Source organism: Aquarana catesbeiana, linkage group LG04 (genome assembly GCF_042186555.1).
Source record: "Aquarana catesbeiana isolate 2022-GZ linkage group LG04, ASM4218655v1, whole genome shotgun sequence".
NCBI lineage: Eukaryota > Metazoa > Chordata > Amphibia > Anura > Ranidae > Aquarana > Aquarana catesbeiana.
The window spans coordinates 618,981,642-618,998,917 of record NC_133327.1 but is presented as its reverse complement, the minus strand read 5'-3'; the positions used below and the strand labels follow the sequence as shown (position 1 = coordinate 618,998,917).

General features: G+C 41.0%; 1 protein-coding gene across 2 annotated transcripts in view; it reads left to right on the top strand.

Moving 5' to 3' along the window:
* COQ8A (coenzyme Q8A) overlaps positions 1–17,276 on the top strand; it is a 90,689-nt gene that overhangs the window by 50,800 nt on the left and 22,613 nt on the right. For both annotated transcript variants that reach the window (XM_073628300.1, XM_073628301.1), the window contains exon 6: positions 8,892–9,014. In XM_073628300.1, the coding sequence (XP_073484401.1) occupies positions 8,892–9,014 (123 nt within the window). The remainder of the gene's footprint in view (positions 1–8,891; positions 9,015–17,276) is intronic.

Sequence of the window (17,276 nt, the reverse complement as noted above, 5' to 3'; positions counted from 1 at the left end):
CCTGTGAGAGAGGAGCAATGAGGGAACTGGCGCTATAATCGCACTGGTTCCCGCATCGCATCAGTGTGAACCTAGGCTCAAGGACAAGTTCACCTTTGGAATGTGTTACATGTTCCTCCCATATTTAGAATATGCTGATCGCTGGTGCAATGCCTTATAGGCTGCAGAGTAAAAAAAAAAATAATATATGGCTATATGCACTTTTTTTTTTTCTTTTTTTTTTACCAGCAAAAAGATTTTCATTTATTTTGTTTGTAAAAAGGTGAACGCTGCCCTTAACATTTCCTGTATCCCAGACTAGCTGCTCTTTTTTGCTCAATTTCTTGAATGATAAATGTATGCTTTTACTCAAGCTGGGGTTTTTAATCGTATTTACCTTCATGCCTAATAGTGTATCACTTTCCATAATTATTTTATAAGTTTTTATATAGTGCCAGTTGTAGGCAGTGTTCTACAGGGTGCCTGTGATTTATTCAATTCGGTGTCTGTTCCAGGAAAGCTTTCCATCTCCCTCTAGCGGGGGTCACATTGAACAATGCCATGACATTGGTCTGCACTGACGCGGATAAGGGTTATGATCAAGTGACCAAGCATTGGTTGTGCCATCTCCCCTCTAACGGACTGAGGTCTTCGCCCCAATGCTGATGGGAGCTCTCATTAAACCAGGTTACTTGCACAGCTCAGCAAATGTTTGGTTTGGGCAAAAAAAAAAACAGCAGCTCTGATCTTTTGAAAATATATTCTCTTGTATTGAAAACATTATAAAGTAACAATGGAAATGATAGTGTTTGCACTGCATTTCACAATCCCTGTTGGCGGAGTGTAGGTGCCAGGTATTTTGTGTTGTGGCACTCCTTCCTAATGGAACTCTGAATGCACTCCCTGGACACGTATTTAATTTTAACAAATTGTTTCTTTGTATAAGGAAGGTTAACACTGTTAATGAATATGTATCTGCCGTATACACCATTGAAACAAGGAACAGACTTGAAGGGCAGCTCTGCCCGATGAAACGCATTCTAGTTCTGTGTGGCTGATGGCTAGATACAGTATCTCACAAAAGTGAGTACACCCCTGAGATTTTTGTAAATATTTTATTATATCTTTTCATGTGACAACACATGAAGAATTGAAGAAAAGACACTTTACTATAATGTAAAGTAGTGAGTGTACAGCTTGTATAACAGTGTAAATTTGCTGTCCCCTCAAAATAACTCAACACACAGCCATTAATGGAAAATTGTGTCACCGGCGCAAAAATTGTGATAATAAAAATATAAAATATGATCTGCTGCGGTTAAAGTCCTATACCATAGAGTAGGGAAAAACTATATATTTGAGATGTAACTGCGCTGATCCAAGAAAGTGCTAGTGCAATATTACCACTAAATCGGTGTCTGTACCATGTATACAAACCTTAAAACTAAAAAAACTATAAGGCTATAAAGTGCATCGTATCAATAGGCCAATGTATAGTGCAAATTATCAAAGCTCCAGAACATAGGTTGTTTTACAATAGTCCCCAAAGTCCACTTCAATTTATCATATAAATTCCATGTGCATATTGTGCACCAATTCACATCCCTGCTCTATAAAAGGACTTTTCACCACTTCATGTGCCACCACCACCTTCTGAAATGGGCACTAACCAGAACCTAGAAAAACTTGGGCCTTTTTGGTTTGTATTGGGATAACCACTCCACTGTCCTGGTGTTCGTTTAACTAGCTTGCCACTAGTTACTCCTCGTGTCTCCATGCCAATCTTGGTATCTCATAAGAAGTAAACATCCATCATTGCGCAACGTGCTCAAATAAAAAAAATTTAACCAATAAGATAACATCCACAATGTATAAAATGTGCACTCGCAATTAAAGTGCCCCTAGACCGGCACTGAGTCTTTCCAGTAGTGTGTTTTGGGGTATAGCTCCGCCACCTCATTTCCCGTGATCGATGTGCGTCCCAAGCCTCGATCTGGGGCGGGACCGGGACAGGAAGTGACGTCAGCGGTTACGCATACATACATGCGTCATCAGGAGGCTCACTAATTGACATTGTAGCAGTGTGTCATTTCTTCAGTGTTGTCACATGAAAAGATATAATAAATTATTTACAAAAATGTGAGGGGTGTACTCACTTTTGTGAGATGCTGTATATTACACACTGACATTATTCATCTGAATGACCAATGTATTATTACACCAGAGTTTATAATCCATCCTGTTTCAACTCTTGCGGTGTCAAACCATTTTATCTTCCCTTCTCTGTAAATTCTCCAGAATGCAAAATAAGTTGGTGAATCCAGCCACTGGTGACTGGCAATTTCTGTCAATGAAACCTATACCTGGAGACAAGCTGCTTTTGCAGACTGCCAGAAAATGCTAGTTCTCTGGCTGTCATGCTAATCCAGTTATTTTAAACGTTTATTACTACTGACCTTAAAGAGACTTGCAGCTTTTTCTCTCCAATTTCCTGTGCTTGTTTCAGGCCAATGACAGAGGATGATGAAGTAACTAGATTAACATGACGGCAAGACAATTGGTATTTTTAGGAGGAAGTCAACAATGGTAGCCATCATGTTTTCTGCCAAGACATGGGAAGCACAGAGCCTATTTGTGCAAAAGATTATAAACTGGGAGGAAAGTTTAAGCTGTGGCGGTACTGCCTCTAAACTATTGTGTGTTTTTTCATTTTTTTTTTTTTAATAGATTTTATTTTTATTTTATGGAGGTCACTTGTAAATGTTTACCAAGGTTCATTTTATATTGTGCAGTTCATTAATCAAATGTCATACAATAAAATAGTTTTATATATCAATTATTTGGGAGTAATAGGGGTTGTATGATTCATTGATGCTGGGGACCTCTTGAGTGCTCCTCGAAAGAAAGGTGCCCTCTAGGGAGGCTACATTTTTAAGTGGAAGTGAAGTTGTGAGGATATTGGATCTACGGGGTCTATGCTGGTAAATTTTTCATTGAACTGATCTGCAGGTACATTTTTTCATTGAGCCAAGGAGGAGTGTGCAATCTTATTTTTTATCTTATTTTTTATCTTATTTTTTATTTTATTTTTCCCCCCTGCTTTGGCTATAGTTTTTGTTTGGCATCCACCCAATGCATAGGAGAATAATTTGTATTGGGAATTAGCTAGAAAGGGAGTATTGAGATAAAAAAGGGCAAGCCATGGATCTTTTGTGAATGTGGGATTAACTATGGTCCAAAATCTACTTGGCATAGGGCAGGGTATGCATTACATCACCAGTAGCGTTGCAACCTATGAAGCAGGTACCTAGGTGGAAGGGGTGGCGATGTGCTTGTGAGGACCTTGATTCCGGAGAAGCAAGAGGCAGTTCTGGACCAAGTTTGCTGCTAAATTTCCTTGAGTTTGACACTTCTTAGAAGCCTCTTTGCTATTTGGAAACCTAAGAGTGAGCTGTGTGAAAGGTTAGACCTGTCCTTCAGGAAATGCGTGTTGCTTGGCTGTCCTGAGTCTTGGGCTTTAGTACTTTTGAGGAGATGACCCAGTTGTGAATTCACTGTAACCCAAGTGATTTCACAACTCTGTGGCTTAAAGGACAACTGTACCAAAGTAAAGTGCTCTTGTTCTAGGAATGCTCTTCTTGTAATATCAGAGTTGATTTACTAAAACTGGAGCACTCTGAATCTGGTGCAGTTGTGCATAATAGCCAATCGACTTCTAACTTCAGCTTGTTCAATTAAAGTATTACTAAACCCACAACAGTAAAGTCAGTCTGAATATGCAGTAAAGCATGCTTGTTATACTCGTTGTGGAATTTAAGGTGTTAACCCTCCACATTGTGTAAAAAGGCTGTTTGATCCTGTCTTCTCTGGTCGTCGTCTTCTTCCATAGTCCCCAATCTATCTGCTGATAGAACAGAGGCTAGGGGACGAGCTGCACATGCTCAGTTTGGTGTGCAGAGCAGAATGAAAACTCCTCCAAGCTTTAACCAGACACTGATAGAAGTCTATGCTATACTGGTGATGGAAAAAAAAGGTATTTAGCAGTTTATAGTTAATAAAACTATTACATTTCCATGTTCTGTGTACTGTGGGAGACCAGATTTGAGGAATGCGGGGTCCTGGATTTAGTAACACTTTAATCTTTGACAATAAAACCAGGATGCTGATTGGTTTCTATGCAGGGCTGCACCAGATTTTGCACGCCTAAATTATATAATCTCTAATTCTCTGCACTCTTATGATAAAACTTTTTACAGGATCGCACACTGGTCACTAAAATCTCCCCATTCCCTCTTGAACTGTGATGCGTGCAATTTTTTTTAAGTCCATTTTTCCTTCAGGAGTGGAGTTTCTTTGTAGAGACTCAGTCTGTGTCCCCACAGAAGGAACATGTATCTTGTGAATGGTACTGGGAACATAAAATGTAGAAGACGGAGTTCTGAGAGTTGGCCTAAACTGCACCCGAGGTAGTGTGGTAACTTCCCCGTATCTCATCTCAATATCCTAGGTCTCACTTTACTAAATGACACTCCAACATTTTCATTTTGGATATTGGAACTACATTAAATGCTTAGAGATTTCATACAAAGTGTCTGTAGTTTGATTGTAGATCAGGCTTCTTAAAATGTGACATTTTATTTGGGCAAAATATTAAACTATATACAGTTCAAGAACATTCCTTATGGTTTTTCTCCTTAAAAATACTGCAAGTACAGAAAAAAAGCCGGCAAAATCCAGTGTGGAGACCAGAGAAGATAAAATATATAAGCCAAATAAACTTCAGCTTTAACTGATGAGGTGCAATGTACTTGTGTAAATGATATGGTTCATCACCCTTCATGACTCCTTGGTCTTTTAGAAATAAAAGCCCTATATTTCCAGTGATCATTTCACTTCTGACTTTGAAAAAATTGATTTTGTTCCCTTAGCAGAGATAAGGTTTTGTAAGAAACAATCATGTAATAAAGATTAGCAGTATCGGTGTCAAACATTTTAAAAAGCGTTTTTTCTGTGATAATACTCAACCTCCCGAAGTATGCATCTTGGTAATTATGACCCTCAACAGTGCCATGTTATGTTTTTATTCCTCAATAATTCACAAATGATATTTCCATCTTTGCTACGGAGTGCTAAATTCTTTTTAGGTTTATTGAGCCTTTATTGCAAACTGGACCCTGCCAAAAAACTTTTTTTTTTTTTACAGCCTGATAAGCTTGTTGTTTTTCTACACTTTATCACTGTGTAACCTTGTTATGATTTATTTGACTGGGAAGCATTTGGCATAAAAGCCTTCAATCACCTTAATGTTTATAGAACACGGCTGGTAGTTGCTTTAAAAAGGAAACTGTAGACCTTATTCCTTCTCACCCCCCCCCCCCTTTTTTATTTATTTTTTTTTATATATATACATGAGAAAGGGATCGTCTTTTATAAAAGTATTTTGTAATGTCTTACTTTGTATAATTTCTCAGTTGGGGATGTAAGACTGCCATTTTGGCATATTGCATACATTGGTTTTCCTTCTTGTGTCATTGTGCTGCATAACTTGCAGAGTTTTCGTGCAGCAAGATAAAAGACAAAGAAGACTGTTTTCTGATAGGACAAACCCACAGTGCTGATCTTTGTTTAGGTAGGCCATAGACTGCGAATTTCTTTCCTGCAACCATGGGTTGCAGGAAAGAAATTTGCACGAGTCCTGCATCAACACAGGCAGTGCTGACAGGGGAATCCCTCCTGCTGAGGAAGTAAGTCCGGCAGGCTGGTTGGACCAAGTTGATTGATTAACTTGGTACATTCAGCCTGCCCATACCACAGATGGAATTCCTGAGCAGAGATTCGAACCATCTATCGCCAGCTTTGGGCTTTAGGTCACATTGGGTAGCGTGGGCAAATTCGTTTTGTATATGGTGTTTTTTTTTTTTTTTTTTGTTTTTTTTTTTTTTAGGGCTCGGGTAGATTTTAAAATGGGGACTACTTTTGCAGCCTGTGGCCCCTTTCGCACGTCCGTTCCGTATGTCCGTTTTTTTTTTATCCATCCATTGATAAAGAAATAACGGACATGCATGTATCTCTATGGGATAGCGGACGATCATCCTCTGACATCCGTCTCCGCTAAGCATCCGTTTTTTATGACAGAAGAAAATCCTATTTTTTTTCATCCGTATAAAAAAAAAAAAAAAAAAAAACAGAACGGACGAAAAACGGATGTTGGCAGACGATCCACTGACCCATTTTTAAACCTTTTTTTTTTTTTCTCCCCCTCGCTAAACACACTGTATATAGCTGGTTGCTAAGTAGGGGTCGGGAAGCCGGCCGTCATGTCCTTAACCGATGAGTTGTCAGCTGTCAGCAGGGTTCCCCACTGAATCTAAAAAAACAAATTGCCAGCAAAAAAAAAGAAAAAAATGGCGTGGGGTCCCCCCCAAAATCCATACTAGACCCTTATCCAAGCATGCAGGTCATGAAAGGGAGGGAATGAGTGATGGGGCCCCCAAAATCCCAAACCTCACCAGGCCGCATGCCCTCAAGGGGGGGGGGGTGTCTTATCGGATAGCCACGCCCCATGACTATATAACAAATGCCAGACAGCGAACGATGACAACAACACAACGGAGGAAGACAGCAACAGAAGAACAGCAGCTTTTTTTTTTTTTTTTTTTTTTTTAAGCAGAGAAAGAAGGCATCAGGAGAGGACAAGACGAGAGAGAAGGGTAGGGAAGACTGCGGCGAAGAGGACAGCATCGGGAGAAGACAGAGCTATTAAAGGAATTGTCAAAAACCAGCTCTTAGTTTTTTACATTTTGCTGCCTTTTTGGTGAATTGGCGATGAGCCCCTGCCCGCAGACCCGTTGTCGGGAAGAGGCCCTTGTCCCCATCAACATGGGGGGCCAGGTGCTTTGGGGTGGGGATGGCAGAGCCCCCCCCCCCCCAACCCATGTTGAAGGCTGGTATGGTTTTTGGGTATGATTAGTTTCAGTGTTGTAGGAACAACATCCAGAGATTTTACCTTCTGTTCTTGCGAGCACATTTGTCTTCATTTTCTGCATTGGTTCACTTCATTTCAGTGGCTGCACCCTGCTTCCGGGGTAAGATATATTTGCCAGGAATGTGCACCCTTCACAATTCAGCTTGTTGACCTATGGAAGAAGTGGGATGGCTGTTCACAATAGTTTGCTCAAATGAATGTTGAATAAACAAAGATTTAGAAAACCCATATTGATCACAAAGCTGCCATACATGCATGGCTAAACTGACATGTGCTGAACTAAAATCCATGATGTCCTATATGTTAATGCTAAAGAACTACTCTCCTAAAAACAACTTGCATCTGTATGGACTACATAGTATAACACCAATGCATCATCATCATCACCACCATTCGTGATGCATTAACTGGAAGGGACAGATTTGAGGTTTTCCTTTATTGTTTTTGCCACTGCAGATTTGGAAATACCCATAAAAAATAAAAATAAACCCTAGCCCAATGCCCAGGGCTTACAGTTATAACACTACCAAAAGCCTTGAATAGGAATGGGGGGGCTAATCCCCCTGAAATGCATTAGGCCATTTTTATGAACTGGAATACAGATAATAAATTATCTGGCTGGAGTTCTCAAGACTTATTCCCTTATGGCACGCCTCATCTATTGCCACAGTTCACAAGACCCATCACAAGTTAAGCCACCAGAAACACCTACCACAGGCAAAGTCTATGGATACTTCACATGGACCGTTGACCTGGAAGAAGCACAGCAGAATTAATTACCTTTTAATGTACAATGACATCGGCAACACGTTTTTGTTAGTGTCTTGTCTAAGAGATATGTTGCTTGCCTATGAGCGATTTGCCTTTAGGCTAAAGAGCTAAGAAGCTCTTCCAGGAGAAACTCAATAAAGGTTCGTTTAGATTTGACTTCTTTAAAGCAGATGTTAAATCTGCTTATATTTTGTCATCCTTGGTTCCTTCCTAACCCTAACTTGCTAATAAATGTTTTAACAAACTTTTCCTTTTATTTTTTTTATTTTTTTTGATTATACCTCGTTTTAGATCCAGTGATGTCATCACTTTGTCTTCACTTTGCGCTTCCCTATGCATTGCAGGCAGATCCTGGTTAGCGGGAGGGGCCGGCAGGATGCTGTACATGGCTTCCTGAAAACATCCCAGCACCCTCCCCCAGTACTTCTCTCAAGAGCCCCCAGCCCTGATGACCAGCACTGGGCTGGCTCCTGTGGGAAGTTATGCCAAAAGGTGGGAATTCTTAGGCAAGATGTATTTGCATGCAGACCACCCTAGGTAAACTTCACATGTAAAGCTGAGCCTCCCATGATTCAAACAACTGAAATGCAATGAATGAAAGCGGCGGGCCAGGGACAGTCAGGCTGGGGAGGAGGTGACTAGATGATGCTGGACCTCTTCTTTTTTTTTTTTTTTTTTTTTTTTTTTTTTGACAAAAAACGAGGTTGGAGCTATGTGACTTTCTATAGCTCACAGTGTGCAGTGAAATCAGAGCAAAGTAATTTGTCATACAGGAGACACTCCGGTACTACTGTGCAAGACTGAAGGCAAAGCTGGAGTTTAACTTTAAATGTCGCTAAGCAGTTTTTGATCCTGAAACAGCCATATAACATCCCTGTTACTGTCGGAGCCACATGGAAATGCTGAATATTAGTTCCTGTACTGGACACTTCTGCTTTTGAGTGGAAAATGTCACTTTGTGGATATTTTAGAAAAAAAAATAATTTCCAATTCCAGCAATTATTTGATACCACTAAGGATTACTTGCATCAGGCGCAGAGGGGTTCCTGAATTTTTCAAGCCAAATATTTTGTATGTCTGTTATTTCCAATTCATTTAATTGTGCTGTGCAATCTTGACGCAAGTCTCATGTTCATTGTTATCTTGTTTCTTTCAGGTAAAAAGGCTGTAATGGACTCCAGCCCTTTCTTATCAGAAGCCAATGCGGAGAGAATTGTCAGGACCCTGTGTAAGGTCCGTGGAGCTGCCCTGAAGCTGGGTCAGATGCTCAGTATTCAAGGTGAGATACCTACCCATGACCACCTACTGGAAGGAACATTTGCATGAAAGTTTTTTTTTTTTTTTTTTTTTTCTCTAATCCTTTCTACACCAAAAACATGTTCAAATCTTTCTTGCACCTTCTTTGTAGGTGGGATTGTCTTATTGTAGGTGGGATTGCACAGTTCTCATCCCCCTTATACCTGTATTTGGTTCTTTGCTTCTACACAGGATATTTCACCCCCTGGAAATGTGATTTAGGTTTAGATTGAAAGGTTTTGTTGTAAATAAATGTTAAGCTAGTTTCAGTTATAGTTGGATTTGTGCAAGTGTAGAGGTGTGCCATACAGTTTGACATAGAAGATGACCTTTTATTTTATTTCTTTCCAAGTAAAGTAAAATTCTAAAAGTGTAAGGGCATGCAGCAAGGCTTAAAATTGGAGATGCACATAAACATAGCGTCCGAAAATGGTGCTGTCAGTATTTTGCCGATTTAGAGAAAAAGGTGCCGATAATCGCACCGAAAACGCAAATTTTTTTTCTTTAACCAAAATTTTTCTATGCTTTATGGTGTTTTTTCATGGGTCGTGTGACTCAAAAACTGCATCAACAACGTAACATGGGTGCCTTCTTGATGATTTCTTGCTGCCTTTTCAATGTATTTTAAAGGGAAGGTGTGTGTGTGTTTGTGTTTTTTTATTTATTTTTTTTTTCTTGCCAAAAATGCAGTAAGCACCTATATAGGTGATACACCAGTGATAAGGAATGCCATATTTTGGGGGGAAAAAACATAAAAACTTTTTAAACTATCCCCTGGCTTCTGACATAAAGATCTTTTTAAATGTGGCTCTAAACTCTCTCAGCCATTATGAAGTATTTTTTTAATCCCCGTGATATTAGCCTTAGTAAATTGGAATGAAAACAAAATAAAAAAGTTTGCTTTGAATAGTGTACATAGTTGGTGAGGTTGAAAAAAGACACGTCTATCAAGTCCAGCCTATGAATTATATAGTGTTTTCAGTTTGTGATGCTCAGATACAGTTTTTAGTTCTGCTTTAAAAGTAGGTTTCGCATCTACTGCCTGTCTTATCGGAGATGTATAGGCAGTTCTTGCATTCGATTTGTAACTGTACTTCATAAGGAACATCCTTCTGTTTACCTGGGTTACATCAGGATTGATCACTTGGTCTAGCAGGTGATATCTGGAGGGCTGTCAAGTAATAGGTGGAAAAATATCCATCAGCATAATTAATTTGAGAGCAGAGAATCTGTTGCAGGCATAGCAGTGAGGTTTATAGTCCAGGTGGAATGTTCTGTTGGGAGCGCGCGGTATCCCGCTGTGTCCCTGCAGTCTGTGCAATGCGTCTTAGTATAGTATAGATCCCAGCGCAACAGGCGACACAAGACAGACTTTAAAACCCCCAGCGGAAATGACTTTCAATTACTCAAAACACCTTCCTGCTGTTTGGCTTTGATTCAAGAACATGAATTCAACTTTAATATTTCCTTACAGCTCATTACAAAGCCATCTTTTTTTTTTCTATCTTGTGTTTTTAGCAAATCCTGCTATTTCTATTTAAACAGGTTCATTTTAAAGCCAAACTCCATTCTAGAAGGCCTCATCCACCCAGGCACCGTCAGTTTAGCCACGTTAAAAACGTATCAGTTCTCTGGCCATGGTTCTGCTTGGGGATGTACTTCCTATTCAACTACTGCCTGGGTCATAGGTTGAGTTCACAGATAAAAAAAAACAAATTTATTTCTTCAAAACGGATCTTAACCACTTTCCTCCGGGGCACTTATACACCTTCCTGCCCAGACCAATTTTCAGCTTTCAGCGCTGTCACAGTTTGACAATTGCGCATTCATCCATCACTGTACCCAAACGAAATTTTTATCATTTTGTTCCCACAAATAGAGCTTTTTTTTGGTGGTATTTGATCACCTCTGCGTTTTTTTTTTTTTTTTTTTTTTTTTTTTTTTTTTTTTTTGCTAAACAAATAAAAGACCGAAAATTTTGAAAAAAAAAAAAGTTTTGTTTCTGTTTAAATTTTAGTAAATAAGTTTTCTCTTTCACTAATGGGCACTGATAAGGCAGCACCGATGAGGTGGCACTGATATGCAGCACTGATAGGTGGCACTGATGGGCACTGATAGGCTGCAAAGATGGGTTCTTATGGGTGGCACTGCTGGGCACTGATATGTGGCACTGATAGGCATCCCTGGTGGCACTGGCAGTGGTAGGCATTGTGAGTGGGCACTGGTTGGCAGCTGCCTAGGCACAGATTAGTATTTCCCTGGGGGTCTAGGAGGCATACCTGGTGGTCCAGTGTGGATGGCCATCCTGGTGGTCCTGGGCGGCTTCCCTGGTGATCCTGGGTGGGAGAGCAGCCGATCGGCTCTCCTCTACTCGTGTTTGTCAGACGCGAGTGAGGAAAAGTCTTTCACCGGCTCTTCCTATTTACATCATGATCAGCCGTGATTGGACACAGCTGATCACGTGGCAAAGAGTCTCCGTCAGAGACTCTTTACCTAGATCGGTGTTGTGGGGTGTCAGACTGACACCCCACAACAACGATCGCCGCGATGCGCGCCCCCGGGGGCAAGCAGCGGCTCAATATCATGAGGAAGTCATATGACGCCCAGTCAGGATATTGAAACCACTTTGCCGCCATCATTCTGCTATATGGCGGGCGACAAGTGGTTAACTGATCAGACGTTGACGGACGTTGTCCGTTAACGTCAGTTAATATCCGTTTTCACGGGTCTCGACGTAGCCTTGTACGTTAAGAATAAAAACGGATAAAATCGGAAGCGGAGGTTAATGGATGGTCATCCGTTTGCCCATAGGAATGCATTGTCGTCCGTTTGGAGGGAAGAAAAACGGATAAACGGTCCGTTTGTGTAAAAGGGACCTAAAAGATAAAAATCGATACTGTTCTCCAATTATTACCTCATTAAATGTATCTAAAGACAAGCAGTGTAATTTACTTGAATGTGACTTGGTATCCGCCTCCTAGCAGTCCCTGGACAGCAGAGCTCAGCCTGGAAGAGGGAGGAGCACCTGGAGCCAATCAGTTGTACTGCAGTACTTTTGCTACCAATGACCGTGTTGGTAGGAGAGGAGAGCAGAGAGATGAGATCCTCAGTCTGATGCTTCTCCTTTCACTGTCCAGTCACAGGCTGGCAGAGGGCCAAGACCTGTAAGTGTTGCCTAACTGCAGCAGAAGAAAATCAGGTCTCATGTCCTGCCAAACAGTAGATCTGGGATAGAAGTGCCACACCTTAAGTTAAGTTACAATTTTATTCCAGTGTAAGGTCAGGTGAAAGCTCAGGTAAGGAAGTCAAAGCATTTCAACAGCCCAAAATTGTCCCTTTCATCAGGACTTATGAGTAAGATCATGTCTGTGGACTACAAGCGGTAGTAAAGCCCACTTATTTTTTAACTGCAGGTAAGGCTTACCTGTAGGTAACATGAATATCTCCTAAATGTGCACCGTTTAGGAGATATTCACCCTGCATGCAGCCAGTTACGTCACCGGCGCATGCGCTCTGAAGGTCCAGGAGACCTTGCCGGACCTTTAGAGCTTCATGCCAGAACCAAGGGAGTGACTTCATCACAGTTTTGGCCAATCGCACAGCCGGAGCACACGAACCCGAAAGAACAACAGGCGTAAGATGTCAGACCTCTCATCGGTGACACTGTGCCGCTGGAGAGCTTTGTTGCAAGGCAAGTATTTTATAATGTGCTAGTATGCGATGCATACTAGCACATCTATGCAATTGCCTTACAGGTGTGGTTTTTTTGTATTTTATATTTTTTTAATAATCCGCTGTGGTTTATTACCACTTTTTTTAATTGAGGGTGAACTGTTAGAATCAGCTGATTTGCTGATGAGATATGTGCCAGACATTAGACTGATTAAAATTAACTGCACCCTCATGTCCATATTGACTTATTCTCAAAGTGATTTTAAAGACAGATTTTTTTTTTTTTTTCCTTTTTAATAACAAACATGTTCTACTTAACTGCTCTGTGTAGTGATTTTGCACAGATGAGCCCCAATCGTCCTCTCCTCTGGTCCCCTGCCGGTGCTCCTGGCCCCTCCCTCCTGTCGAGTGCCCCCATAACAAGCCACTTGCTATGGTGTCACCTGAGCAGTCTGTTTTTAGGGTGGAACATATACCATTTTTCCACTCCTGCAGCCACTGCCTCTAGTGACGGCAAGCAGAGGATCTTCTACCCCGCTTGCCATCAGTGTTTTAAATAAAATGTCTGCCCGGCCGCGTCATTAAGAGTTCTGTCAATGGGAAACTACAAGTACCAGCAGCCTTTTGTGGCTGTTGGCTTGTAGTTCTCGGTGAACTACCTTAGTGCTGTTAATTGCTCTGGTAGTTCTTTGTCTCTTCCTGTCAGTGTGTATCTGCCTGTCTGTACGAGGTACGAGCAGACACGTACACAGACAAGTCTGCAGGAGTCCTGGATGAAACCCATGATCTGCTGATTGTGGGTGCAATGCTTTCCAGGCTGTAAGTAAAACAAATTATAAATGCACAAACAGATGTGCATTAGGGTGAACTTATCCTTTTTAATGAAGTGAGATTTTCATGTTCAGCGAGTTATTTATAAGAGTGAGTCCAGAGATGTACTGGGGATGCAGTGTTCTTTGAGTCTTATCACAGCTGGAACCTCACTTTAAACATTCCCATTAAAAGCATTTGCAGAGGAATGATCCATTCCAGTAATATTAAAACAAGAGTCCAACCCTTGAAAAAGTTTATTTTTTTTATTTTCCTTAGCAAAACTGTAGTTTCCTAGACATTTCACCATCGATACTAATTATGAGGGCATTACAGGGAGGATCTTTTGAAAGTTTAGACCTTTGTTCCCCTTGAAATATTTGTGCCAGACTTTTGTGCCTAAATTTATCAAAGGCAGTGAGCAGATCGGTAAAGGTCACCAGTGGAATTTGGCAGAAGATAAGACTTTCATGTTAAATTTTTACAGCCATGGCTCATACACAGTCAGGATTGGAATGAGATGCAAAATTTGACTAAGCAGTCATTTTAAGTTTGTTTGTTTTTTTTTTTTTTTTTTAATTCCCACCCCCAGAAAAAAAAATCTAATTGTGAAGTGGACCTAGCATCAGATATGTTTTCATTTTAAATGCAAGCTAAGTATTGTCAGTGTAATGCTGGGTACACTAGAAGTGTTTTTTTTTTTTTGTGTTTTTTTTTGTTTTTTATTCAGCCCAAAACTGAGAGATTGCCGTACTAACACAAGCAATGTTAGTGCGTAGATGTCCCCCGCTGTGCTATTGTATAGAGCACACTGATTAGCACTCTCATCCATTGGCTGCCAGCGCTGGTCAGGTGCTGGTTTTCCAGCATGCACGTTTTAACAGAAGCCAGTTGTGAGACTGGTTTCTGTAGAAGAGACACACAGGCCGAAACTTGACTGGCTTGGCAGAACAAGTTTGGTCCGTGTGTATAAGGTGTAACACTTTCAGGTATCCGTTCTCTTATAGAGATCAGAGTACTCTCCCCTGACAATGCTTTTCTCTCCAGAAGTACAGGGCCCCATCTAGAGCAGGGATATGCAATTAGCGAACCTCCAGCTGTTGCAGAACTACAAGTCCCATGAGGCATAGCAAGACTTTGACAGCCACAAGCATGACACCCAGAGGCATGATGGGACTTGTAGTTTTGCAGTAGCTGGAGGTCCAGAAGTGGGGACAGATACCTGTCAAAAACCAGGAGGAAGCAAATAAGTGGAGAAATGTCAGGACTGGTTTATGAAGACATGTAAAGTTACTGAAGGTGCACTGTATAGAAGACAAGTCTCTTAAAAATACTGGAAAAACAATGCAGTGTTACAAATAAGAAGAGTTTGTTGCTTCCCAGGTCTTATCGGTGAACCTCCATGCCAGTTTGTCGGCTATTTTTAATGTCAGATGGCATCATCCATCCAAAATTAGATCCCGTCCTGCACATTGTTTACTTATGTGTTATACATGTGCTTTTACCAGGTAATGCCAACAATTGCCCAGAATAGGAGACTGTAGCAATAACTTGGTACCATAATTGTCTGCATTGGCAGAGGTCATGTGACCAGCTTATCTAAAGGCATACAGTCAACATTTTCAAATCTGTCTGCAACTTAAAGGGAACATCTGCTGCTGCCTTAGATCTAGATGGTTGATCCAGTCTGAAGTAAATATAAATATAAGAAAATCAGGTGAACGATTGTCCGATTTTTTTTTTTTTTTTTTCCTTGTCGATTCACAGAAAGTTGGAACCAAGGAAGGAAACTTGTGTTTTAAAAATCTCGTACGACAAAGACTTTTTTTTTTTTTTTTGTCTGTTTCTGATCATGCGCAGTCTTTCGTTTCTGATTTTTCTTGTACGTAACCAGTACACATTAAAGAAAAATTGTTCATTCTGTTCCTGTACGAGAAAAAATTTTGAGTTTATCCCTTTCGGAAATTTTTTTTCGATCAGAAGGCCGGAATCGTACGATCGTTCCTTGGACAAATATATTTGCCCAATTTTTCTTGGGTGTTGCCATTTTAAGGCTTGTACACACTATCCAACGTCTATGTCCAGATTTGGGCCTTTTTAGTAACCACCTAATCTTTCTGAAGCCCTGTGAATATAGCTATAATGATATTGTTCACTGCTTTATAAAGTTAGTCAACTTTACTTCCTGAGATCCTGGCGGGGGGTCATCCATTGTGCTCCGCTGTGATTTAGCCTTTTTCTACTCGGCTCACTGGCTGAATACTTATTAACGATCTCCTTTCTGTGGGACTCGCGGTGTTCTGGGACACTCAGTGTGTTCTGCCAGCTATGTGTTCTGTTGTATCTGTGCACCGGATTATTGTGTGATGGAGCACAGCGACCTTACACTCACAAGGTTTTATCAAAGCAGTTTCTTCCTCCGGGAACTCTGTTGCCGGTGTATTGAAAGATGTCATTTTTTTTTATATTTGTATTAGCTGAGCCAAAATGAATTCAAGGTACACTTTAGTCAAGTAAAGGTTTTAGGATGTCTGAGAACTGGAGGGTTTGGTAATCTTCGGGACAGTGTTGTATGTAGTGACTGGCTCGGTGCCATCATACGGGGTGTCGCATACTCCGCCATACCTGAAAGTATTGTGTATCGTCATCTTTGATAGCAGCTGAATGGAGCAGTAGGGATGTGACAAGAAGGTATGTATTGCTAGGAAGCAGGCTTAAAAGCAAACTTGTTTCATTGCTCCGCATGGGAAAAGCACATGTTTGCCTTCCGTTTTCAAGCTAACAGACCCATGTTTTTTTACTAGTATACACACATTGGCACAACCAATTGGTGACACAGCATCAGTCAGTGTTAGGCTTTCTTATCTGTCATAAGAAAGCCTAGCACTAACTACCTGCTTGTGACAGTGTGTGTGTAATTGAATGACACAAACTGATTTGAAGTGGGAGAGGGAAGTGTGCTCTTGGTCGTTTTAGCAGCAGACCTTAATTTGATCTTTGCATTAATTCAGGTCTGTTTTTATGACCACGTCTGTTTATGCTTTAGAGATTGCCATCTGCTGGCTGCAAGTGGTTGAATTTAATTCCTTGCCATTAAATACACACAAATATGCAGCCTTTCTGTGGCCAGGCCTTGGCGCCAAGTGGCTGCATATTTGTGTACAACAGCGCAGATAGAGCTGTGACAAGAGCGGTCGCCCTGCGCACTCCCGGCACAGTTACCAGCGGCTAACCGCTCCCGTTCGCAGTTTGCTATCGGGAGCTTTCCGATCATGTAACCACCAATCACTGTGGTCACATGACCATAAGCCCTGCCTCTCTGCATTCTAAAGCCCTAAAGGGCTGGCAGGAGCTGGCTCTAAGGGGTTAAAATATTAAATTTTAAATGTCATTAACTGTGCATCAATGTTGTCAAGTCTCTAGGAACACTGAGTACTTGGCGGCGTTTTGATGGGTGCAGAAGGTGTTATGGGAAGGTATGCAGATTTTGGACATTTTGTGGACCCATTATAAAAGATCGATCATTTATAATTTTTATTTTGCCCTCTATGGGACAAAGTACAATGGGACTTTGTCCCATGTTTGTAAGTGCTTTCCAACGTACCCCTCTCCCCTCCTGCCATAAAGGAAGCTGCTGATTCATAGATACAGCCTGTCTCCAAGACAAGTGGGCTGCAGGGTGAAGGAAGACTTGTCAGCCTTTGTAACAGAAGCTATGGATTTACTGCTATGTTGTAAATAGCCCCAACATTCTATAATTGTA